General features: G+C 36.8%; 1 protein-coding gene across 1 annotated transcript in view; it reads left to right on the plus strand.

Moving 5' to 3' along the window:
* Positions 1 to 25,755, plus strand: part of CUBN (cubilin) — a 324,233-nt gene that overhangs the window by 23,371 nt on the left and 275,107 nt on the right. Inside the window, exons 14-22 of the mRNA XM_066279340.1 lie at positions 2,667 to 2,901; positions 6,035 to 6,216; positions 8,444 to 8,606; positions 10,027 to 10,214; positions 17,941 to 18,085; positions 18,315 to 18,493; positions 22,033 to 22,198; positions 22,555 to 22,771; positions 25,534 to 25,664. Coding sequence (XP_066135437.1) covers positions 2,667 to 2,901; positions 6,035 to 6,216; positions 8,444 to 8,606; positions 10,027 to 10,214; positions 17,941 to 18,085; positions 18,315 to 18,493; positions 22,033 to 22,198; positions 22,555 to 22,771; positions 25,534 to 25,664 — 1,606 coding nt within the window. The remainder of the gene's footprint in view (positions 1 to 2,666; positions 2,902 to 6,034; positions 6,217 to 8,443; positions 8,607 to 10,026; positions 10,215 to 17,940; positions 18,086 to 18,314; positions 18,494 to 22,032; positions 22,199 to 22,554; positions 22,772 to 25,533; positions 25,665 to 25,755) is intronic.

Consider the following 25,755-nt stretch of genomic DNA (forward strand, 5'->3'; position numbering starts at 1 on the left):
ATTTTTCTATATATTCTTAACATGTCAACTTGGAGACAATTTGTGTTTGCTCTCTCCTCCTTGTCTGCTCAAATCTCTTCATATTACCTTCGCCTGTTCTCTCATTCCTCATCTCTTATGATACGCAACCACTGAAAACTTGCAGACTTTGTGCATGCCTACACCTGCCTACTCAGTCTGTACTCAATATGAGTTGAGCATCAGTACCTTGAAAGTTTCAGAGGTCCATAAAGAATCAGTATCTCTGGGGTCAGTGATGAACATCTGTGTGTGAGCAACAGGCTATTCAGGTGATCGAGGTATAAATTCTTGTGAATTGTAATATTAGTAAATTTTAATTCAAGGTAGATTTTCAAATGTCTATTGTATTTTACTGATTTGGAAGCATTTGTTTAGTGGACTTAACAGTTTAATGAAATCTAGGTAAATCTATTTTATTAATCTACTAAATAGCAATTCAAAGACTATAAAGTTTCAGTTATGCTAGATCAGGGGTAGTCAACCTTTTTATACCTACTGCCCACTTTAGTATCTCTGTTAGTAGTAAAATTTTCTTTTTTTTTTTTTACTTTTCTTTTTTATTTATTTTTATTTTTTATTTTATTTTTTTGTATTTTTCTGAAGCTGGAAACGGGGAGAGATAGTCAGACAGACTCCCGCATGCGCCCGACCCGGCACGCCTGCCAGGGGCGACGATCTGCCCACCAGGGGGCGATGCTCTGCCCCTCTGGGGTGTCGCTTTGCTGCAACCAGAGCCACTCTAGCGCCTGGGGCAGAGGCCAAGGAGCCATCCCCAGTGCCCGGGCCATCTTTGCTCCAATGGAGCCTCGGCTGCGGGAGGGGAAGAGAGAGACAGAGAGGAAGGAGGGGGTGGGGGTGGAGAAGCAAATGGGCGCTTCTCCTATGTGCCCTGGCCGGGAATCGAACCTGGGTCCCCTGCACGCCAGGCCGACGCTCTACCGCTGAGCCAACCGGCCAGGGCGTAAAATTTTCTAATCGCCCACCAGTTCCACAGTAATGGTGATTTATAAAGTAGGGAAGTAACTTTACTTTATAAAATTTATAAAGCAGAGTTACAGCAAGTTAAAGCATATAATAATAATTACTTACCAAGTACTTTATGTCAGATTTTTGCTAAGTTTGGCAGAATAAATCTTTATAAAACAACACTATAGTTAAATCTATCTTTTTATTTATACTTTGGTTGCTCCGCTACTGCCCACCATGAAAGCTGGAACACCCACGAGTGGGTGGTAGGGACCAGGTTGACTCCCACTGTGCTAGATGAACAAATACTAGAGATCTGCTATACAACATAGTGCCTACAGTTAACAATATGGTATTTTGTACTTTAAAACTTATTAAGAGGGTAGATTATATTCTTACTATATGAAGTTGATAGAGGGAGGGAGAGAGAGAGAAAGGAAAATAGAGAGGGAGAGAAGGAAACTCTGGGAGGTGTTGGACATGTCTATTACATTGATTGTTGTGATGTCATCACAGGTGTTTGCATATGTCCAAACTCATGAAATTTACACATTAAATATGTGCAGTTCTTTGTGTATTAATTATACCTTAATAAAGCTGTAAAATTTATTTAATTAACATATTTTTGGCAGAATTGGTTATGTATCTGAGAGAAAAATAGATGGAATCCTACCTTACATATTAGCTTTTTGTTTGTTTGTTTTCTACAGAGACAGACAGAGAGTCAGAGAGAGGGATAGATAGGGACAGACAGACAGGAACAGAGAGAGATGAGAAGCATCAATCATTAGTTTTTTGTTGCAACACCTTAGTTGTTTATTGATTGCTTTCTCATATGTGCCTTGACCGTAGGGCTACAGCAGATCAAGTAACCCCTTGCTCGAGCCAGAGACCTTGGGTTCAAGCTGGTGGGCTTTGCTCAAACCAGATGAGCCCATGCTCAAGCTGGCAACCTGGGGGTTTTGCACCTGGGTCCTCCGCATCCCAGTCTGACTCTCTATCCACTGTGCCACCACCTGGTCAGGCTAAGCTGTTTTTTAACACAAGACGTTGAACACGTAGAATTTCCATATGTATTTGTGGATAATTTGGAAATTTTAGATATAACTCTTAAAAGTGACTCACTGTAAATGCTTCCTAGTTATGTAGCAGGAATCAAGGGGGACAGGGACGCCGAGACAACTTGATGAAGGAAGTAGAATTTTAATAGCCAGTGGAGCAGCGTCATCCCAAAAGAGGCAATAAACCACGAGCTCTTCGAAGTTAGATATTTTATATTGTATATATCTTTTACAGAATACATATGTCCATGCAAGGGGCTTGTGATCCCTTTGTCTGGAATCATGCCTGTAGACAAAGGGATCACTCTTATGACTTCAGGAAGGGAGGGTAAGTTTTGATGGGGGAAAGGGTTTCTGAACCACTGGTCTCAGCTAGGTACCAGTCCTGTTCTTCTTGCTTTGTATTACAACCAGCTCCAGGCAACCTTTCAGAGAACTGAAATTAATCTTTAACTGGCTGACTCAGTTACCCCTCCATGTTCCTTTCCCTTGCATTCCTTTTTTTTCTTCCTTCTCAGGGAAGAGGGGGGCTGCCCCTCCTTCCTCAGTTAGTGGGAGACGTACTTCAGAATTAACATGGAAATGAGAACTAATACCTTGTGACCTTTATATTTTCAGGTGCTGCGTATCACTTTCACGTTTTTCCAGTTAGAATCGGTGGGCAGTTGCCCACACGAGTTTCTTCAGATTCATGATGGAGACTCCTCCGCAGCATTTCAGCTTGGAAGGTTCTGTGGCTCCAGCCCCCCTCCTGCACTCCTCAGTAGTGACAGTGCTCTCTATTTTCATTTCTATTCTGAACACTTAAGAAAGGAGAGGGGCTTCACAGTAAGATGGGAAACACGGCAACCAGGTAAGTATAAACACAGAAGAAAAAAAAAAAGCAAAATCTTGAGGTTATTACATTTTTTTATCAATATTAAACTTTTGGATATATTAGATGTTTAGGGATCCAGTGTTACATAATATTTTTATAATCATTTTTTTATCAAATAAATCTACAATGAGTTTGTATTTGATTTTGTGTTCAGAAATAATAAAATGTGAATGAAATGTCAGAAATTAAAAAACACAAGTCTTAAGGGTCCTTTATGAAATTACTGAACAGCATTTTCATAAGCTCAACTAGTAAATTACTGAAGTGATGTTGTTGAGGACACTGACCACTTCCTCCTGTAGTATTCCTTACCTTAATGACTATTTCATAATTTATTTTTGTTGTATTTTTCTGAAATGAGAAGCGGGGAGGCAGAGAGACAGACTCCCGCATGCGCCCAATAGGGATCCACCTGACAAGCTACTAGGGGGCGATGCTCTGCCCATCTAGGGCGTTGCTCTGTTGCAACCGGAGCTGTTCTAGCGCCTGAGGTGGAGGACATGGAGCCATGCTCAGCACCTGGGCCAACTTTGCTCCAGTGGAGCCTTGGCTGCAGGAGGAGAGGAGAAAGAGAGAAAGAGAGAGAGAGAGAAAGGAGAGGCGGAAGGGTGGAGAAGCAGACGGGCGCTTCTCCTGTGTGCCCTGGCCAGGAATCAAACCTGGGACTTCCACACGCCGGGCCAATGCTCTACCACTGAGCCAACAGGCCAGGGCTTGTATTTTTTGTTTTTGTTCATCTTTTTTTTTTCTTTTTTAATTTTACTATGAGATTGTTAAACATATATAAAATTGAAAACAGGCCCTGGCCAGTTGGCTCAGTGGTAGAGCATTGGCCTGGTGTGCAGGAGTCCTGGGTTCGATTCCCAGCCAGGGCACACAGGAGAAGTGCCCATCTGCTTCTCCACCCCTCCCCCTCTCCTTCCTCTCTGTCTCTCTCTTCCCCTCCTGCAGCCAAGGCTCCACTGGAGCGAAGTTGGCCCAGGTGCTGAGGATGGCTCCATGGCCTCTGCCCAGGTGCTAGAATGGCCCTGGTTGCAACAGAGCAATGCCCCAGATGGGCAGAGCATCGCCCCCTGGTGGGCATGCCAGGTGGATCCTGGTCGGGCACATGTGGGAGTCTGATTGCCTCCGCATTTCTAACTTCAGAAAAATACAAAAAAAAAAAAAATGAAAACAACAATAACAACAAGAACAAAACAGTATACCAGAACTGTAATTTATTTATCAATAATCTGTGCAACTATTTCTGGAATTTCTCATTTTTTTTTTTTTTACATTTTAAAAAATTATTTTTAATGGGGTGACATTGATAAATCAGGGTACATATGTTCAGAGAAAACATCTCCAGATTATTTTGACAATTGATTATGTTGCATACCCCTCACTCAAAGTCAAATTGTCTTCTGTCACCTTCCATCTGGTTTTCTTTGTGCCCCTCCCCTCCTCCCCTCCTCCAACCTCCCTCCCTAATTACCATCACATTCTTCTCCAGAATTTCTCATCTTTATATTGGTCTATTTATTCTCATGCCACTTTGGCTTGATTATAGAAGCTTGAATCTGGTTATGTAAATACTATAACTTCATTCTTTTAAAACATGTGGGTTCTTTACATTTCCATATAAATGTTAAACTCAATTTGTTAATTACCCACAATAATCTGCTGTGTTTTTCTTAGCATTGCATGCAATCTATAATCAACTTGGAAAAAAATTACTTCTTAAAAATTTTGACCCTATCAATTCATGAACTTGGACTATTTCTATATTTATTTAGGTCTTTTAAAATTTATCTTAGTAATGCTTTATGATTTCAGGGTTTATTTATTTCTTATCTTTTGTTATTTTTTTCTAGATAGTTGATATTTTATGTTATGATAAATGACATTTTTCTAAGATTTTATTCTCCATTTGTTGTTAATATATTTGTATTTTCCTTATTATAAAGTTGAGCATCTTTTCATATGTATTTTAAAAAGCATTAAATTTTTTCAGTGAACTCTTTATATCTCTCTTTTTGCAGAAGCTCTTCATATATTGGGAAATTAATTCTTTGTATTATGTATTGCATTGTTCTAAGTCTTACTAATGTAAGTCTTACCAATGTCTAAGTCTTACTAATTTGCTCAGGATATTTTCATTTTTTTACCATATGATAATTTTTTAAGTACAAAGTTTTGAAAAAGTGTCTTCCCCTGAGCAACTGAGATGTTTTCTCATTATAAACAGTGGGAATTACATTACTAATTTGTTTCATTTTCTTTTTACCTTGGCAACAAAATTTTTGTCCAAATAACCTGCATAACTATGTAAATCTCATATCTTGCCTATTGAAATGTCATCTTATTTTATTTATTTTTCTAATTTATATTTATGGCAGTCTAGATTTCTATTTAGTGTTTTATTTTTTTATTTGGCAGTAGCACTTCTCATGAGCCACCACAGATTTCCTGTTAAATAAATGTGGGTATTAATAAAGAAAAGAATCTTCCAGTCATTGATAAACAACTGATAGAGTGCAGTGGGGATGTTAGTGAAGTAGGTGTCAGAAAGCCTGGCCCAGTCCGTTAGTTACTCCCTCCCTGGGCAAGTGACTCAACCACTACAGACATTTGAATTCCTTCACTTGTAAAATCAATGCTTTGACTGTATCAGAAAGTGTTAAGAAATCTCAAATGAAAATTGTGTAGCACTTAACTATTCTAATGCATATAATGATCTGGTTTGTAGAAAGACATAGGGACTGACAGAATTTCTAGGATTTTTAAAGAGTTAATGTACAGAATGAACCTCAAAATGCAAAAACTGTATCTGTCTTCCTGTTATTCATTGCTCAGATGATTCAGCACTATGTTTTAACCTTACAACCATAGGATGGCTGACAAGTATAAAGCTTAACACATGGGTGATTCACTTATTTATCAATTGATTCTTCTAGATTTATAACTTTATCAAACTGAAAAACTGAAAGTCTCATTTAATTTATGAGGTTATCAAGACTACACGTAGTTATTTAAATGAAGCTGGGCTTCTCACAGAAATGGCTATGATAATGCTACATGAATTATAACTTGTACACAGATGTAAAGTTATTTTTTCTTCTTATTTTAGAGTGTGGAGGAATACTGACTGGTCCTTACGGTTCTATTAAGTCTCCGGGATATCCTGGGAACTATCCCTCAGGAAGAGATTGTGTCTGGAGAGTTTTAACCAGTCCTGGCCTTCTGATAACATTTACTTTTGGGACCTTGAGTCTGGAACATCATGATGACTGCAGCAAAGATTATCTTGAGGTAAACAACTGTATTTAGATAGAATTTATCATCATATGATTAGAACTCTGGTAATCATGGTTTGGTGATGCCCATGGATGACCACAATTTTTATTAGTAACAGTTGGATATATTCTTCAATAAGAAGCCAATGTCTAAGTCTTACTAATTCCTTATTCTTAATCATGCCAGATTGTTACTTCTGTTTCATTTGAATCTGAAAAAAAGATTGCCTTACTTGCTCCTGTCATTTCCTGGAAGCTCAGAGTCCACAGGAATAGCAGAATTACTGGGATAATCACTATAAAGGGTATCTTCTCCAATGCAGATTCAAATCTTCAGTTGTTTGGGGTAAACTACTAAGGTATTTCACAAATTGACCATAGTGTTCCATGAAGAAAAATAATAGCAATTGCACAGAAATGAATTCACAAAGGATGAGTTTTGCCAGACTATATTGAATAACTGCCATTAGGAGAAGCAGAGTCAGCCAGTGTCCCTTTTGCTTACTATTAGTAAAAGATTAAAATATGGAAAAAGAAAAGGCTGTCATATTCAGATACCATATGAATAGAGGTATATAAAAACATGTGCTCTCCACTGTAGACCAAAAGATCATCGAGAAGATTGAGTTCTTTACTTGTTTCTGTCTTATCACCATAAATCTCAGTATCCCCTGCAGTGGTGATAAAGGACAATATGCTTTTCCAAGACCATTAGAGGAGAATGTAATGCTACAAAATTATTCATAAAGGATAGGAGGGTGTGTCAAACCATGGTCTCCACAAGTTAAAATGACTAGTAATTTAGCAGCTGTAATAAATTCAAAACCTTTGGGAATGACTGGAAAATCTACCTCTCTCTGGAAATTTTCATCAAGATAATCTTCTGAATTTTGACATTAATGTGAAATTTCTTGAAATTAATTTTCAATAAATTCCATCAAATTAAAATCAGAAGCATTTTTTTTACTTCTACATATTAATTTGGATGCACATATAACAGAAAGTATCAATCACTCTGACAATATTTAAATGCCTCTCATTTCTCAACAAGCTATATTTCAAGGAATGAGTTAAATACAGGAATTAAGTAATGCTGCCTCATAACTTTGCAGACAATAGCAAAAGTAACTTGAATGGACAAAACTGGCCACATTAAAATATTTAGTCCTTTGCTGTCTTGGTGTTCTATGCAGTATCAAAATTTGTGATCACAACACAACTATAGAGGTTATTAACATGATTACTTAATAGATAAAAAAATCCACAATTAAAAAAGGTTTTGATTTCTAAGGGCACATCATTGTTGTGGTACTTTATTACAATTAAAGTTGCACTTTTTAAATTCCAGTCATCCTCTTTCTGTTGTGTCTAATCCGACTTTACTTCCTTTCCACCTCTGGTCCTTCCGGACACCTAGACCAAGCTGTCAATCAATGGACATTGCCGCCATTCCTTCTCCTACTGTTTTTGCATAAATTAATTTTCTTCTTCTAGATTACCAGGGACTTATAATCTCATAATTTCAAAACAAATAGCTGGGGAGAGAGCCTAGAAAAGAAAACATTGAGTTTAGAGATATCATGAGAAAAATTCCAGTGTATGTCCCTCCTCTGAACTGAAATTCAAACAGAAGATAAGATATGAGGTATGGGAAAGGAGATTGCCCTTTACGGAGCCCCAACCGAGTCTTAGATAGACACATGAATGAAAAACCTGCCAGAGGCCCTGGTTGGTTGGCTCAGTGTAGACCATTGATCTGTTGTGTGTATGTCCCGAGTTCAATTCCTGGTCAGGGCACACAGGAGAAGTGACCATCTGCTTCTTCACTCCCTCCCCTCCCCCTTCTCTCTCCCCCTCTCTCAATTCCTCTTCCTCAGCCAAGGCTCGATTGGTTCAAGCGCATCAGCCTGGGCACCAAGGATGGCTCTGTGGAGCCTCCACCTAAGGTACTAAAAATAGCTCAATTGAGAGGATGGCTCCAGATCAGCAGATCATCGGCCCCAGGTGGGGTGGCTGGGTGGATCCGGTCAGGGCACATAGAGGAGTTTGTTTATCTCCCTTCCGCTCACTTGGAAAAGAAGAAAAAAATCCTCAAAAAAACAAAACAAACAAACAAAAACACTGCCAGAGCCATTACTTTTAACTGATGAGTTTTCTGAAATAAATGTACAAAATCATTTGGTTTGTTAAAACCTGACCATTAGAGCTTACTGATTCATTTTTTGTTGTTGTTTTTGTTTTAGATTCGAGACGGTCCTTTGAATCAGGATCCTGTTCTTGGGAAATTCTGCAGCACTCTGTCTGTCCCTCCACTCCAGACAACAGGTCCCTTTGCCAGACTTCATTTTCATTCTGATAACCAGATTACTGACCAAGGCTTCCATATCACCTATTTAACATCGCCTTGTAAGTAACCTGACATTGGGAGTTTATTCTGAACGTGCAGGACAGTGCTAGGTGTGTAGCTGGTTTATTTTTTAGTGTGGTACTGCAAATGACTTACTTTCTGACTAACAACATGCATTTATAAAGATTTCCCTTACAGTTCCAGGTTTTTTCTTTATCTTTTCAATGTTCTATTATTAATGTTACAATATTCCTCTATTTTTAAATTGTGGGATCCATATTATGGTAACTATATGTGATGCACCTAAAGTGAAATGAGTTACGCTTCAGTTCCTTAGCTATTATTCAGTGTTTTTTGTGAGAGACATGGTTCATGAGAGAAATGCAGTCTATTTTGAAATATGTTAGGTTTTATAGCTAGCATGCTTTCATTTGCACTGACACCTTAAAACAGACCAACAAGCCAACACAAGACAAAGAAATGCTCTATGATATTTCCTTTAGGGCTGTAAAAGATTTTGTTCTTAACTTACATCATCATGCCTTGATGGGAACTCAAAGGAAAACATAACTTAGGTCACAGTATCAGGAAATTAATAATGAATTAATAATTTTTACTGGTGCCCTTCCTCTATTTCCCTTGGCTTCAGGCTGAATCTGCTGCTGACCTGTCACTTCGGTAGTCCACACCTGTGTTCTTTCCCCTGACCACTTCTGTCTATCTTGTATTCATTATTCCTTTAATCTGATTCATTTTTCTGGCTATATATTTTATGTTGTCACATGTATTTTATAAACTGCCTCAGATCTTTTTGGAATAAAGGAGAGTATAAATATATTTTTAAAAACAATTTATAGAAGACGGTGTTAGATGGGAATTTAGATTGCCCATCTCTACATCTGTTTCTTTAGGCACTAGATCAGTGGTAGTCAACCTGGTCCCTACCGCCCACTAGTGGGCATTCCAGCTTTCATGGTGGGTGGTAGTGGAGCAACCAAAGTATAAATAAAAAGAAAGATTTAACTATAGTAAGTTGTTTTATATTTATTCTGCCAAACTTAGCAAAAGTCCGACATAAAGTACTTGGTAAGTAATTATTATTATATGCTTTACGTTGCTGTAACTCTGCTTTATACATTTTATAAAGTAAAGAGTTACTTCCCTACTTTATAAATCACCATTACTGTGGAACCGGTGGGCGGTTAGGAAATTTTACTACTAACAGAGATACAAAAGTGGGCGGTAAGTATAAAAAGGTGGTTGTGTATCCCTGCACTAGATGGTTGTCTCACAAGCACATGTCCGACTGGAAATCTTATAATTAGACAAAGAATATAAATATATAAACCTGCCCAGGGTGAACGAAGGGGGTATATGACTGCTTGTGTATGTGTATACATTTTTGAAAATGTATCTAATGCCAGTGAACCAGAGGAATGGTCACCCACACAACCTTATCCTTCTTTGCCTTCTCTTTAGCGGACCCACTTTGTGGAGGGAACTACACAGATGCAGAGGGTCTCCTCTCTTCCGACTTGTCTGGACCTTTCACTCATGACACACAATGCATCTATATCATACAGCAGCCCTCGGGAGAACAAATACAAGTCAACTTCACCCACGTAGAGCTAGAAGGCCAGAGTGGCTGTTCTCAGAGCTACATTGAGGTAACTTTTACTACAAGTGTCCCTTCCATGATGCTTTTCAATGTTTTTATGTTCTGTAGAGCAGTAGTCTTCAAATGGCCATTGGGCCAACAGCATCTAGATCACCTGGATTACCTAAAAGTTAGAAAGAAATTCTATACCCTAGTTCAGACGGACTAGATCAGAACCTCTAGGGGTAGGCCAGTCATCTCTCTTTTAACAGACCCTCCAGGTAATTCTGATGCAGGCTAGAATGTGAAAACAACTGTTCTAGAGAATGTGAAAGAATTTGCCAAAAACAGATCTATGGATGGAGAAACAGGAGATCTGTGATGGAATGGCAAGGGACAAAAATGAAACCTGAGACTAGAAATTCATAAAAATGCTAAATTATAAGCTATACTGGAAGGGTCTCATCGGCTGTCTCTGAACTGGTAAGTTCAAGGCAAAAGTTGGAAATTTGGCCTGGGAAAACCCTGCATTTTTAAAGGTTCTTTTATCATTCATTTCCTTGATTTATCCTCTCAAAGCTCAGAAGAAAAGGTAGGACATCTTATAGAAGCAAGATCGGCAGCTTTCAGGTGAGGAGCTGTCCAAAGTTATAGATTATACAGTTGTCAAATGACTGAACCAAAATGAGAACATAGATGAATTAGCTCTAATCCCTTTATGGCAACAAAATACTCTTGTCAATATCTTTTACAAAGTTTAATATTTCATGTATTTTTTTTTTGGTCTGATAACTCTTCATAACAATTAAGAGTTCATGTAGCTCTTTAATGAAATTCAATTAAAGTGTAGTCATGAAGGATATATCATTTCAGATGCTTTGATGACTCCTTAAAGCCAGTAGAACCACCATAAAATACAGGTACTCGGATTTCCCTGAAAATTAAATTTTTTCCTGTCTGAGAAAAGCACTGTTCCTAGTCTCATGTTATAGTCTTGTGACCAGGGAGCCAGTTATGAAACTGGGAAATTCACAACGGCTTCATCCACAGGGAAGGTGAGCCACCTCCCACAGTCACAGCTACACTATTGCAGTCCTGTTCTTATCAGAGACAGCATAACCAGAACTGTTCCAAGAAATTCCAATTTTCAGGCCCACCATCCCAGACATGGAACCGTGAGCAAGTAACAACTTCTCTGAGCCTTCATTTCCTGTGATCAAATTTGGAATAATGGTTGTTGTGAGGATTTAATAAATAAATTCACATATATATGAATTAATAATAATATAAATTATATATAATATAAAATATATAATATATTATGTATATAATATATAATATGATATAATATATATCATACATTATATATTGCATGTATAATATATAATATATTATATATATTATGTATCTGTGTGAATATATATATAAGGTCTACTGGAAAGTTCTGTCTGTTTCTATCACAACAAGTTTTGACACGTAAGCACATGTTTATTTGGCGCATGTGTGCCTCTCTATTTTTATCACTTAATGTATACATACTGACGTAGCAAGTTAACTAAAACAAAGTTGATTCACGTTAGTCTTATGTGTGAAGCGATAGTGTACCATGGCTACTGATAAAATTCATTTACGCCACTGTATTTTTACAAATTTCAACAAGGAAGAAATGCTGCAGAAGCATGTAGAAATTTATTGAAAGTGTTTGGTGAAGGTACAGTTTCTGATAGGACATGCAGAAGATGGTTTGAAAAATTTGAAACAGGTGATTTCAACCTTTCTGATAAGCCACGTTCTGGGCGACCATCTTTGATCGATGACGATGTTGTTAAGACCATGTTGGAGCAAGATCCTTTTCTGACAACACCGGAGATTGCAGAAAGGCTTAATTCAGCTCAGCAAACCATTTTGGACCATATTCGGAAGATAGGATTGGTGTGGAAATATATTATTTAATAAAGTTTATTGACGGTAAGAAAAATTTGTATTTTGTTTTATTCCAAAAATGGACAGAACTTTCCGGTAGACCTTATATATATACATACATACACACACATGGATTAATTAATTCATTGGGCCCTGGCCAGTTGGCTCAGAGGATTAAAAAATATCATTCATTTATCTATTTATTCTCTAAATATTTGCCTAACAACTTAGCTACCAAGCACTGTGTTAGGGGGTAGCTGTGTAAAATAAACATATTAAACATGTAAACACACCTTTATGTAAAACTTAGCAAGTATTCTTGATTATAAAAAAAAAGTTTTAAAACAGATGGTAAAAAATAAGGCTATTGACAGAGGTGTTAGAAGGGGCACTGTTTCACAAGGCATAAAAAGCTTTATAATTTTAACTATGAAATCATGAAGCCCAATAAGAACAAGGAAGGACAATAACCTCAGGAAATCATTTTGGGTCCTTGTGTAGACTCTCATCTCTTCTCTCTACCTCTATTCTCTCAGTTCCAGTCGACCTACATTCCTTTGCCTGAGCGCCCGCATTAACCCAAGGCTAGTCTCCAGGCCATCTTCATTTTATCTAAGGAGCATTTCAATCTGAAGCTCCCTTCACAAGAAGTCCCAGGTAGACATTTCTGTATGGTAGAGTTCTGTCTTCAGCTCTTGGTTGGGTGAAGCCCAAGTATCAGCATATTTGGCGTTCTTTGAATGAAAACTTAATACTAAAGTAGATTTTTGAAATTGTTACGTTAAAAACAAATCTGGGTACACAGCAGATAAAAACAAGTGGACATATGCATTAAGATGTGGCTTTGGGACCTGATTCATTACAGATGTTAACACATACTACTAACTGGGTTCTAGATTTTACTTTGAAAATTTCAGATAAACTGTGGGTTTTGGCCCAGTGAATTTTAGCTCTTGCTACAGGCTAAAAATTGTGAGTTACAGGTTATATATTGGGTCCTTGGGCCTGAAACAATCAATGCTGCTGGATGAATAAGGCAGTCAATGAGAAATCTGGATCTGGTTCGCAGAATGCTAGAAAATTTAGTTGGTTCTTGTCATTTCTTTGTTATGTGATCACTCTAAAGCAGGCATCCCCAAACTACGGCTGGCGGGCCACAATGCGGCCCCCTGAGGCCATTTATCCAGCCCCCACTGCACTTTTGGAAGGGGCACCTCTTTCATTGGTGGTCAGTGAGAGGACCACTGTATTTGGCAGCCCTCTAATGGTCTGAGGGACAGTGAACTGGCCCCCTGTGTAAAAAGTTTGGAGACCCCTGCAGAGTCTAAAGAATGAATTTGGTGTGACACTTGCAAGTGACTATGGCATGGTTTCATCTGACTTCTTAAGAAAAACCATGTTCAAATATGATCATCTTTCTCCAGATTATGCTGCAATAACAAGTAGTCAATAACAATGCAACAAATCAAAAACAGTAACAAACAAAAAACTTCTGTGGCATACAGCAATGTACACTTATTCTTTGGTCATGTTAACATGTTGGTTTGGGGTCAGCAGCAGCTCTGTTTATCTGTTCCCTATCCCATGAGTCACTGGGACTCAGGCTCAGGCTCTTGGTCTTGTGAGAAGGGCAAGTAAGAGATTGTTGAATAATGCAATGATCTGCAAAGCTTCTACTCAGAAATTGCATATCACTTCTGCTCACACTCTGTTGAGCAAAGCAAGCCCTATGGCCAAACCCTCAGTCAGTGGGAAGAAGTCCTTATTCTCCATGGGGAGGCATTGCTAGTCGCATGGCAGTAAGCACAGGGAAATAATAACAGTCTATTCCAGTGTATAAGCACAAAGAAAAGGGATTTGGGGGGAGGAGGGTAGGGAAGACAAGGGGTCACAAATTCATAAATCCTAGAATATTGGATGCAAGATGTACTACAAAAGTGTTTGAGGTCACTTTAGAACATTTAGTCAATTGTTTTTGAATGTCTTTTTCAAAGAGGTTGTGGTTTAAGGTATTGCTATGTCTGGGGTCCAGAGAGAATACAGGCTTTCAGAATTAATGAGGTTTCATTTTCACACACAGAGAGAAACACAGCCAAAATCAATTGTGCCTCTAGGTTTAGGACCCTCGAGCCCTCTAAGTTCTTCTGCTAACATTTGGACTGCAGCTGCCTTTCTCCTTGCTAACGCCCTTGAATTTCATTAGCGAGGCCCAGGGGAATGGCCCACTTTAGCTGGCTCTGATGCTGTTGGGCTGTTTTTCTTCCTATTTCTCATCTTCTAATGGGCAGAAGAGAAAAGAGAGACCACAATTTCAGCAGAAGCAAATGGACCCCGGGAGAATTAGAAAGCAGGAAGGTATCTTACTCTGTGTTTCATGCTTTCTGGTTTCGAAGAATTGTCATATGTCTGCCTCTCTAACAAAATCGAACCATCATACTCTGCCTTAAAATTAATAAATCAACAAGTATTTGTTAGACACCTGTTTATAAAGTCCTGTGTTTAGGTGCTAAAGGAGATACAGAAATTTTGCTTCTTTCAGAAATTTTCTGTTTGATTAGAGAGGTATTTAGCATAATTTTATGACCCTAGGCAAAAATTTTGTGTTACAGCTCATAGGAAGGAACTGGTGTTGTGAGTCAGTGGAGAGGCATGTTGTTTTTAAGACTCTATCCTATGGTTGTATCATAATCTACTTAATTACCCTCCTATTATCAAGACGTAGAATATTTTCAATTCTCGTGATTATAGAACATACTTTGGTGTGAATCCCTGTGTGTCTTTCCTGCATTTTGGATGATTTCCTTATGGTAGTGTGTTAGAGTTCCAAAACGAGGAACATTTTGAAGACTCTTGATACATACTGTCAAATTATTTTCCAGAAATGTGGACCTCCATCAGTTACAGATGAGAATAACTGTGTTACCAGATCCCTACCAGCTTTGAGTATCATCCTTTCAAAATCTTCCCCTTAGTGCCTGTTCCCCAGGTCTGGATAATCCTCTAAATCTCCGTCTAAAGGTTATTTCCACAGAGAAGTATTCCATAATCCCTTGTTTGAGTTCAGTTTTTGGTTAAGTCAAGGTTCCCTATACTTTAAGACCTTTTTATATCAGTCTTTCACCATTCTGAAATGAAATCCATAGATGATATAACCTCAATATTCTCACTAATACAAAAAATTTAAAGTTATAAATATAAAATTCAGGAGAAATAAGTTAAAAATACACTTATTTTATAATAAGTTAGAAGCCTGGGCAAGGTGCACCTGAAGACAAAGTAAAAGTAGTAAAATGTTTGCCCCCTGAGTCGCTATGAACGCCATAGTACAAACACAGACTGACATGGCCAGACCAGGTAAATTGGTGGCAAATTTTCTGAAGTGGTTACTAAACTCTTGGCAGATGGCCAGGAAGGAAAAAAAAAGAACCTCTTTCAATTTACACAGGATTTATAATCCTGGAAAATTCAGTATGTATTACAATTGGGCAAAAATACATTGTGTTTAATATGTAAGATACAGCTAAATTTTATACTTAGTAACAGAACTGTCACTTATATGAATGTCACACAAGACCTAGGAGAATTCTTGTGTGTGGGAGTGTCTCTCACATTTCAGGGTATTTAGTATCTTTGATCTCCAGGAACTAAATGCCAATAGTGCTCACTACTCTTGTGTTAATAACTAAAACAAAACCGGCAGATACTTTCAAAGATTTCCAAAATGCCTAACCAAGAACCATTGTGAGGTAATACTGTAGCACCCTGCACTTTTCCAAACATGACATTCATACTTTAAAAAAAATGGGCTTGCTTGTCTTACGTTCCTTAGGGACACTCTTCACAGTGGTATCCCCGGAAGCAGGCACTGGTGTTTATTGATGCCTTGATCATCCTTTTTGAGGGAATAAGTTAACATTTAGATGGCTAGATCTTTTACAATAATTCTATATGGAGTATCATGTATATTTATGGAATAAGTTTTTTCTTGTTTTTTTTTTCTGAAGTTGGAAATGGGGAGGCAGTCAGACAGACTCCCACATGTGCCCGACCGGGATCCACCCAGCATGTCCACCAGGGGGCGATGCTATACCCCTCTGAAGCGTTGCTCTGTTGAGACCAGAGCCATTCTAGCACCTGAGGCAGAGGCTATGGAGCCATCCTTAGTGCCCAGGCCAACTTTGTTCCAATGGAGCCTTGGCTGCGGGAGGGGAAGAGAGAGACAGAGAGGAAGTGGGGGGTGGAGAAGCAGATGGGCACTTATCCTGTATGCCCTGGCCGGGAATCGAACCTGGGACTCCTGCATGCCAGGCCGACACTCTAACATTGAGCCAATAGTCCAGGGCCTGGAATAAGTTTTGATTTATAATAGTCCACATTTTCTATTAGTAGGAATTTTACTGTTGAATTTACATTTTGTTTTATCTATTTGCTTCAACAACTCCTTGATCTAAGCTTAGACTTGGTAACTTCTTCAAAGTTATTAAATGAGGAGTTTTATGACAGGGGTGGGACTTAACCCAGGCCTCCATGGATGGTGCACATGGCCACTACACTATAAGATATTGATTATTGATAAAAACAATTGGTCTTTATTATATGCAACATTTTTTCTTTTGCTCCTAATTTTCTGAAAATTTTGTTTCTAAGAAATAAGAATGTTAACATTTCTTGACATCTGTGTAGATATATGATTTATCTTTGAAACTGTTGATGAGCTTAATTTATAATTTGTCATTGCAGACAATCTTGCATTACATTTATTCTTACATTTGATTTGGTATGTAAGCCTAACAATGGAGTGAACTCCTTTTTTCTAAAACTGGGTTTAGGATTTTTATGTCTATGTTAATAGGTGAGATCAACCCATAGTTTTCATTTGTATTTATGGTGAGATTTAGGAAGATGGTTCTGAGAAAATTAGTGGGAAATTGTTCCATATTTGAGGGTGTTTTAGAATAAATTATATATGGAAATTATCTGTTCCTTAAAAGTTTAAAATAATTTAACAAGTAAGGCATCTTCTGTGATAGTGTTTGAAATTTTATCTATGGCTTGCTGTCTATTCCAATTTTATTTTCCTTCTCCTTGAGATAATTTTAGTTATTTATATTTTTTCTGGAAATAACCATTTTAAATATTCAACAACATATTGTAGAATTATACATAGATTATCTTACTAAACAAATTCTTCAGTTGTCTGTGCATTTATATCACCTTTGTCATTTTAAATTTTGTGTATTTGTGCTTATTTTCTTTACTTTCTTTTATTTTTATTGCCAAATATATGTCTTTTATATTCTCATATCTGAACCTTTTTTGAAAAACAGTTCTTGAATATATTCAGGAAATATTTTTTCTTTTGTATTTTATTTATTAGATTTTGATTTAAAATTTACTTTATTATTTCTCATTTCAATACTTTTTTAAATTTTTAAGTGGACTCCTTAGAGTCTCCTTCTCTTGTCTCATGTAATTCTCTGTTTTTCTTTCAGAAATGAAAGCAGTTTAATCTATAACTGACTTGATTACAGATGTGGCTAAAACTTACATATTTTGATATGCTGTGTCCTCATATTTTGTTGTTTTCTAAATAGTCCAAAGTTATACATTTGTTTTCTCTTTGATATTGTGAAAATTATTAGGAAAACATTTTTGCTTTTGAATATTTTTGGCTTAAGATTTTGTCATTAATTTTAGTGTTAATCTATTGTGCTGAAAAAAAAATTATCCACTACTTTCAAATATAAATATGTAACCCAAATTAGATTATAACTCATTTTAAATCTGCTATTTTCTCATCTCCAATGAATACCACCCTAGCCAAGGTAATTTTGCTGATTAGAATTATAGATCTATTTTATTTTTCTGTTTAGGTTTTAGATAATGATATGTTACTTGGAAAAGTCTGTGGCAATGAAACCCTCTCTCACATTAAATCCATTACCAACAGTATCTGGGTCAGGTTTATAGTGGATGCTTCTGTTGTAAGAGCTGCCTTCAGAGCAGTTTATCAAGTAGGTAAGAAAACTTATACCTTAATTTTTAAATGTATAATTTCCCTGATTGTAACATTTTAATTTCTTGAAATAATTTTGTCATTTTATGTCCTCAAGCGGCAAGAGAAAAAAAATCTAATAGTAATGTCACATCCCACTATATCCTTGCACTTAATTAGAATTTGCAATAAAATTGAGGGCAAGGATCATTTCTCTCTGGGCAAACACTACTCTCATTTGTATATTTACAGCTTGCGGAGGTGAATTAACTGGAGAAGGAGTCATTCGCTCGCCCTTCTATCCTAACGTGTATCCAGGAGAAAGGATCTGCAGGTGGGCTGTCCACCAGCCCCAGGGCCAAGTCGTTCTTCTCAGCTTCACTGGGTTTGAAATCGGAAGTTCTGCCCACTGTGATACAGATTATATTGAAGTAAGAGTAAAACATCTTTGAATATTTATATTTGATTGGATAGTGTTAAAATATTATGTTATTTTACCTTCAAATCAATTACATGAAACAAAACTAGTTTGTACAGACTGCTATTTCTTGTGAATATAGATGTAAAAATCCTCAGCAAAATACTAGCTAACTGAATCCAGCAGGATATAAAAGGATTATATGCCATGGCCAAGTGGGGTTTATCTCAAAAATGTAAAATGGGTATACATCCAAAAATCATTAATAGTAAAATGAAATAAACACATACCACACACACAGTTACCTCAACAGATGCTAAGAAGGGACTTGACAATTCAATACTTTTTCATGATAAAAACACTCAACAAATTAGGAATAGCAAGAGACTTCCTTAATCTGATAAAGGACATCTGTAAAAACAAACAAACAAACAAACAAATAAATACAAAACCCCCCACAGCTAACCTCATGTTTAATGATGGAACACCAAATGCTTTGCCCCTATAGCTAGTAAAAAGACAAAAGTTTCTTATTCTCACAACTTCTATTCAACATTATACTGAAAATTCTAGTGAGGGCCATTAAGCAAGGAAAGGAAATAAAATGCACCTAGAATAAAAAAGAAAGATTAAACTACCTCTATTCACAAATAACATAATCTTGTATATAGAAAAATCATAAGGAGTATATACACATACACAAGCTATCAGAACTAATAAATAAATTCAGCAAGTTGCAGCATATGGGGATCAAACTGAGAAAATAATTTACACTAACAATGAACACTTGGAAAATAAAATCAAAGAAACAATTCTATTTATAATAGCATAAAAAGAATAAACATTAAAGAATACATTTTTTTTTGTATTTTTTCTAAGTGAGAAGCGGAGTCAGGGGGTGTGGAGACAGACAGACTCTTGCATGCGCTCTACCAAGATCCAGCCAGCATGCTTACCTGGGGGGAGACGCTCGGCCCCTCTGGGGTGTTGCTCCACTGTAATTGGAGGCATTCTAGCGCATGAGGTGGAGGCCATGGAGTCATCCTCAGCGCCCGGGCTAACTTTGCTCTAATGGAGCCTTGGCTGCAGAAGAGGAAGAGAGAGAGAGAGAAAAAAGAGAGGGGAAGGGGTGGAGAAGCAGGTGGGCGCTTCTCCTGTATGCCCTGGCCGGGAATCGAACCTGGGACTTCCACACGCCAGGCCAACACTCTACTGCTGAGCAAACTGGCCAGGGCCTTGAAGAATACGTCTTTTAAAAGATGTGTAATACTTGTATTCTAAAAACTATAAACCATCATTGAAGAATATTAAAGACCTAAGTAAATGCAAAAACATTTCAATAAATGGAAAAACATCTCATTTTCATGGAATAGAAGACTTAAATGTTGTTAAGATGCCAATACCTCCCAAATTTCTCTAAAGATTCAATTCAATTCCTATCAAAATCCCAGCTGGCTCTTTTGCAAAAATTCACAAGCTGATTGCTGAATTCATAGGGAATGCAAGGGAACCAGAATAACCACAGCATTCTCGAAAAAGAACAAAGTTGGAAGACACACTTGCTGACTTCAAAACTTAGAGCAGAGCTACGGTAATCAAAATGTATATTGCTCGAGTAAGGATAAAAATACCAAAAAACAAAACAGAACTGAACATCCCAAAATAAATTTATACCTTCCTGGTCAATTGATTTTTGAAAAAAGTGCCAAAGCATTTTAATGAGAAAAAAATTTTTTTTTACACAAATGGTGCTGGATATCTACACACAAAGTTATAAAACTGAACCCCTTTCTACACTATTCACAAAAATTAACTCTAAATTAATCATAGAACTAAATATGTGAGCTAAAACCCTGAACTCCTAGAAGAAAACATAGAAGTAAGTATTTGTGACCTTGGGTTAGACAAAGCCTTCTTAGATATGATACAAAAAATACAAACAAAAGAAAAATGTAAAAAAGTCAGACTTCATTAAAATTAAAAATAATCTAATTTTTAAAATATGTAACAAATAAGAATAAATATTTCTTCAGAGAAAATATACAAATGGCTAATAAGTATATGAAAAGATGCTCAACATCACTGATCATAAGGGAAATGCAAGGCAAACCACAGTGAGGGAGTGCTTCACACCCACTGGGGTGGCTGTAATCAAGGAGTCAGATGACCACAAATGCTGACAGGACTTGGAGAAAGTGAAACACTTTTATACTTGTACACTGCTGGTGAGCATTTAAATGGTACAGCCCCTTTGGAAAAAGTTAGCAGTTCCTCAAAAAGTTAAACATAAAGTTATTTGATGGAGCAATTTCACTTCTAGGTATATACTCAAAGAAAATAAAATACGTATCTACACAAAAATTTGTGTAAGAGTGACTACAATAATTATTTATAGTAGCAAAATAGTATGATGATCTAATTGTTCATCAACTAATGAATGAATTAATGAAATATGCTTTATCTACACAATGGCATATTATATAGAATTAAAAATAATGAAGTGCCCTTGCTGGTTGGCTCAGTGGTAGAGTATAGGCCCAGTATGTGGATGTCCCAGGTTCAATTCCCAGTCAGGGCACACAGGAGAAGTGCACATGTGCTTCTCCACTCCTCCCCCTCTCACTTCTCTCTTTTTTCCTCCCTTCCTGCAGCCAAGGCTTGATTAGAGCAAGTTGGCCTCAGGCACTGAGGATAGCTCCATGGCCTCCACCTCAGGTGCAGGGGAAAAATGGCTCTGTTTGCAACAGAGCAAGAGCCCCAGATAGGACAGAGCATCGCCCCCTAGTGGGCTTGCTTGGTGGATCCCAGTCGGGCACATGCGGAGTCTGTCTCTACTTCCTCTTCCCTCACTCACTCACTCAAAAAAAAAAAAGGGAATGAAATAATGACATATAACTTTGAAAACATGCTAAGTGAAATAAGCTAGTCACAAAAGGCTATATAGTGTATAATTCCATTTATTTGAAATGAAGAATAGACAATTTGTAGAGATAGAAAATAAATTAGTGGCTGCCTAAAGCTGGGGTTTGAGGAGAATGATTGCTAATGGGCGTAAAGTTACTCAAGGGAGAAAAAATATTCTGAAATTGACTTTTACTATACTAATACAGGGGATCCTCGGGTTATGGACAGTCTCAACATACAGCGTTTTGAGTTTAGGATGCTCACTCCCTAAAAACTTTAAAAAATTGAAACGTGAGTGTTTCTGCGTAAGTTGTTAGCATCGTACTTATGGACCACATGGGCAAACTAGTTAGGTTGCATGCAGAGGAAAAATACGCAGTAATGTGGCATATGAGTGAGGGAGCTGGCATCCCCCAGTATGCTTACTTATCCCATTTTGGACTGTTAAAAGTGCAAGTGTTCCGTCTGTGTCAGGCTAGGGTGTGTTTCGACTTACACCAAAATTCGGATTACGTTACTGTCGTAGGAAAGGAACTGTGCCATAACCCAAGGACCCCCTGTAAAAACGTTTCAGAAATACTTATTCTTAAAGCAGTTTTTAAAAATAAGTATCTTATAATAAATTTGAATATATCTTTTTAATCTTAGATTGGTAGCAATTCCATTTTGGGATCTACTGAAAATAAAAAATATTGTGGCACAGACATACCTTCATTTATAACATCCGTGTACAATTTTCTTTATGTCATATTTGTGAAAAGTTCTTCTACTGAAAATCATGGTTTCATGGCTAAGTTCAGTACTGCAAACTTGGGTAAGTGATAGATTCTTCTGCTTTGCCTCTTGGACTTGATTCAGAATAAGTAAACAATGGAAATAAATTATTATAAAATTTTATCTATACTGTAGATGCCTACTCATCTATGCTGTAAAACTTTAAGCACACTCAAAGGCAAAATATGTATTTCTTAATCAGTGCATATCAATAGTTAATTGATATCTATTAATTAGAGAAAAACCAAGTTATCTGAAGTGGCAGATAAGAAAAACATTTTTTTTTTTTTTTTTTTTTTTTTTTTAGCTTTTAAGAGGTGATCATCAGATTATTTTATTTTGAATTTCAGGTAACTTGTTGGTTACTTGTTCCAACAATTATTTTTATTTCAACAGCATGTGGAAAAGTTCTTACAGAGCCAACAGGAATTATTCAAAGTCCTGGTCACCCAAATATCTACCCCCATGGTATCAACTGTACCTGGCATATATTAGTCCAACCTGGCTACCTGATCAATTTGATATTCAGGAGGTTTAATCTGGAGTTTCATTACAATTGCACAAATGACTATCTGGATGTTTATGACACAGGCTCTGGGACATCTCTTGGGAGGTGAGATTATTTCATTTTGTTTTGTTTTCACACAAAAATTTTCTTGCTTCAGTGAAGAATTAAAAATCCACCATGTTGTGTTATGAAAATGAGATGAGATTAACATGCTTCTCAACGACCATTTCTACATCACTACTCTGTAACCTTGGTCTTTCATAATTAAGTTCTGATATATGCGTATACCCATAAAGGCATCACTACATCAAGATACTGCGCATATCCATTATCCTCAGGCCCTTTTTCCTCCTTATCCCCAGGAGACCACTAGCCTGCTTTCTATCATTGTTTCAGTTTGCATATTCTGGAGTTGGAATCACACTGTATAACCTATTTTTTTAAACTGGCTTTTCCTAGTCAGCATAATGCTTTAATTGAGCTTCTCGGATCTGAGGGCTTATAATTTTATCAAATGTGAAACACTTTTGTTCATTAGCTCTTGAAATACTTGAAATTCTGTCTCCCTTTTCTTTTGAAGACTTGGATTACTTGTACTTTAGTCCATTTGATATTGTCCCACAACTTACTGATACTCTGTTTTTTTAAATTTTGCATCATTCTCTGTGTTTCATTTTGAAAAGTTTCTATTGTTATGTATTCAAGTGTTCTAATCTGTTCTTCTATAATGTCTGTTCTGCTGTTAACCCTACCATGTGTATTTTTCATGTTAGGTATTGTAGTTTTCATCTCTAGACCTTTAGTTTGGGCCATCTTTCGTTATCTTTCATGTTTCTACTTTGCACATTAATTTTTTCCTCTAGCTTCCTAAATTTGTGGGATTCAGTTATAACTATTTTAATGTGTGTGACTGCTAATTTAGTCATCTGTGCCATTTCTTACATGTTTTGGTTGGTCAGTCTTTCTTCCTGTTATGGGTTATACTTTCCTCTTTCTTTTAATGTCTGGCAATATTTAGTAGGATGCCAGACATTTTCAATTTTGTGTTTTTGTGCACTGGACATTAATGTATTCCTATAAGTATTCTTATGCTTTGTCTTGGGATGTAGCTAAGTTACTTGGAGACAATTTGATCACGTCCAGTTTTGCTTTTAAAGTCATTTGTTTACCTTTGCTGCTTGATATTTAGTGTCTTGAAAGCCATTGTTCTATATATTTTAATTGTTTCAGGTGGAAGTTTACATCCAGCCTGTTATTACATCTTTTAGAAATGGAAATCTCCTGATATTTTTTAAAATTACTTTTCTTGCATTTCATTTTTTCATCTATTTTTAAACATTTTCCTCTTATCCATTATTTTCCTTTTTCTTTTTTTTTTTTTTTAAATTTTAAGTGCAAGGAGGAGAAATAGAGTGATAGACTCCCACATGCGCCCCAGCTAGGATCTGCCTGGTAACTGGCTGATGCTCTGCCCATCTGGGGCCATGCTCGCAACCAAGCTATTTTTAGCATCTGAGGTGGAGGCTCCATGGAGCCATTCAGTGCCCAGGGCCAATGTACTCAAATCAATCAAGCCATGGCTGTGGCAGGAGAAGGGGGGAGAAGCCAACGGTTGCCTTTCCTGTGTGCTCTGACCAGGAATCGAACCCAGGACAGGACTCCCACATGTCAGGCTGACATTTTACCACTGAGTGAACTGGCCAGGCCCATTCCTTTCTTAAAGAAATGTATTTTCCCCCCTTTTAGTCTTCCTCTTTACCTTTTGCTCTTATTTCTCTTAATCTTTTATTTTTGAAACCATTTCTTTTTTTTTTTATGGTACTTGACTCTGTCATTGAAAAATATGTAGTTGTGAGTGCCATAAACTACTGTAATGACCTTGCCCAATTTGGCAGACATGGCATACAGAGACATTTAAAATATTAATTTTTCTGCCTTTATTTTGATTAAGATGTCAAATTGATTTAAATGCTGATTTGTGTTATACACCATTTTTTTCCTCCCTCAGAAATTAATTAATTCACTTCCCATATCCAACATTTTCTATTATTTTTGGTTTCTGTTGTTTTCCTCTGTCATTGCATTTGGTTAATTTTACCAAGTATACTTCGATTTGAGATTTCTATTTTCTAGTCACTTTTCCTTACTGGTGTTTCTTTAGAAAAATGCTTGTGGCATGTCATTTATCACACTCTACTTTTAGAATCATTAAAATAAATTTTCTGAATAAAGTTGCTTTTATTCAGCAAAAAAGTTAACATGGTTTAGTGATCAAAGTCTTACCTCTGCATAGACCAGCTATTTAAAGATTCTACCTGTATAGGGTTACTATTCCAGGCACTGTTCTAAGTCCTTTATATACAGTATATTAACTCATAAAATTCTCAAAACAGCTCTATGGAATAGGTACTATTCTCATCCCCAGTTCATAGATGGGATAACTGAGGCATAGAGATTGTGTGATCTGCTCAAAGTCACAGTGGCTCTAAATGATAGAGCTGACTCAAGTCTATGCTCCGTGCATTTATAATATATGGTTTCCCTTTGTTGTGAAAGTTTATTATATTTCTATAAATAAGTTCAATAATATGCTATATGGCAACCTAGCTATACGGCTTGTAATTTCTATTTTATTAAACTTGTACATGACAAGTCATAAAGGTAGGTACATATATAAAAGTGTTTCAGGGAAGTAATCATGAGTAAAAAGGTCTTTGCAATTTAGTAAATGTTTGTGCCTAAAAGGTATTTGTATTTTTAAGGGTAATAGGGGACATTATTTATTTTTTTACATGTCCTAGTTTTGGTATGTCATTTCAAATGTACTAAAAGATTTGAAGCCTGTTTTCTTTCTTGGTATCAAATAGATATTGTGGAAAATCGGTCCCACCCTCTCTTACCAGCAGTACCAATTCATTAAAGCTTGTGTTTGTGGCTGATTCTGACCTTGCATATGAAGGCTTTTTAATAAACTACGAAACAACGAATGCATCAGCAGGTAATAAGCAATATTTGCCTACTTGGTTTCCTTTACTCCATTACAAAATAGTACTATAAGAATACTTAATCCCCAAACTCTGTGGCACACG

The sequence above is a fragment of the Saccopteryx bilineata genome, chromosome 5 (genome assembly GCF_036850765.1).
Source record: "Saccopteryx bilineata isolate mSacBil1 chromosome 5, mSacBil1_pri_phased_curated, whole genome shotgun sequence".
NCBI classification, from domain to species: Eukaryota; Metazoa; Chordata; class Mammalia; order Chiroptera; family Emballonuridae; genus Saccopteryx; species Saccopteryx bilineata.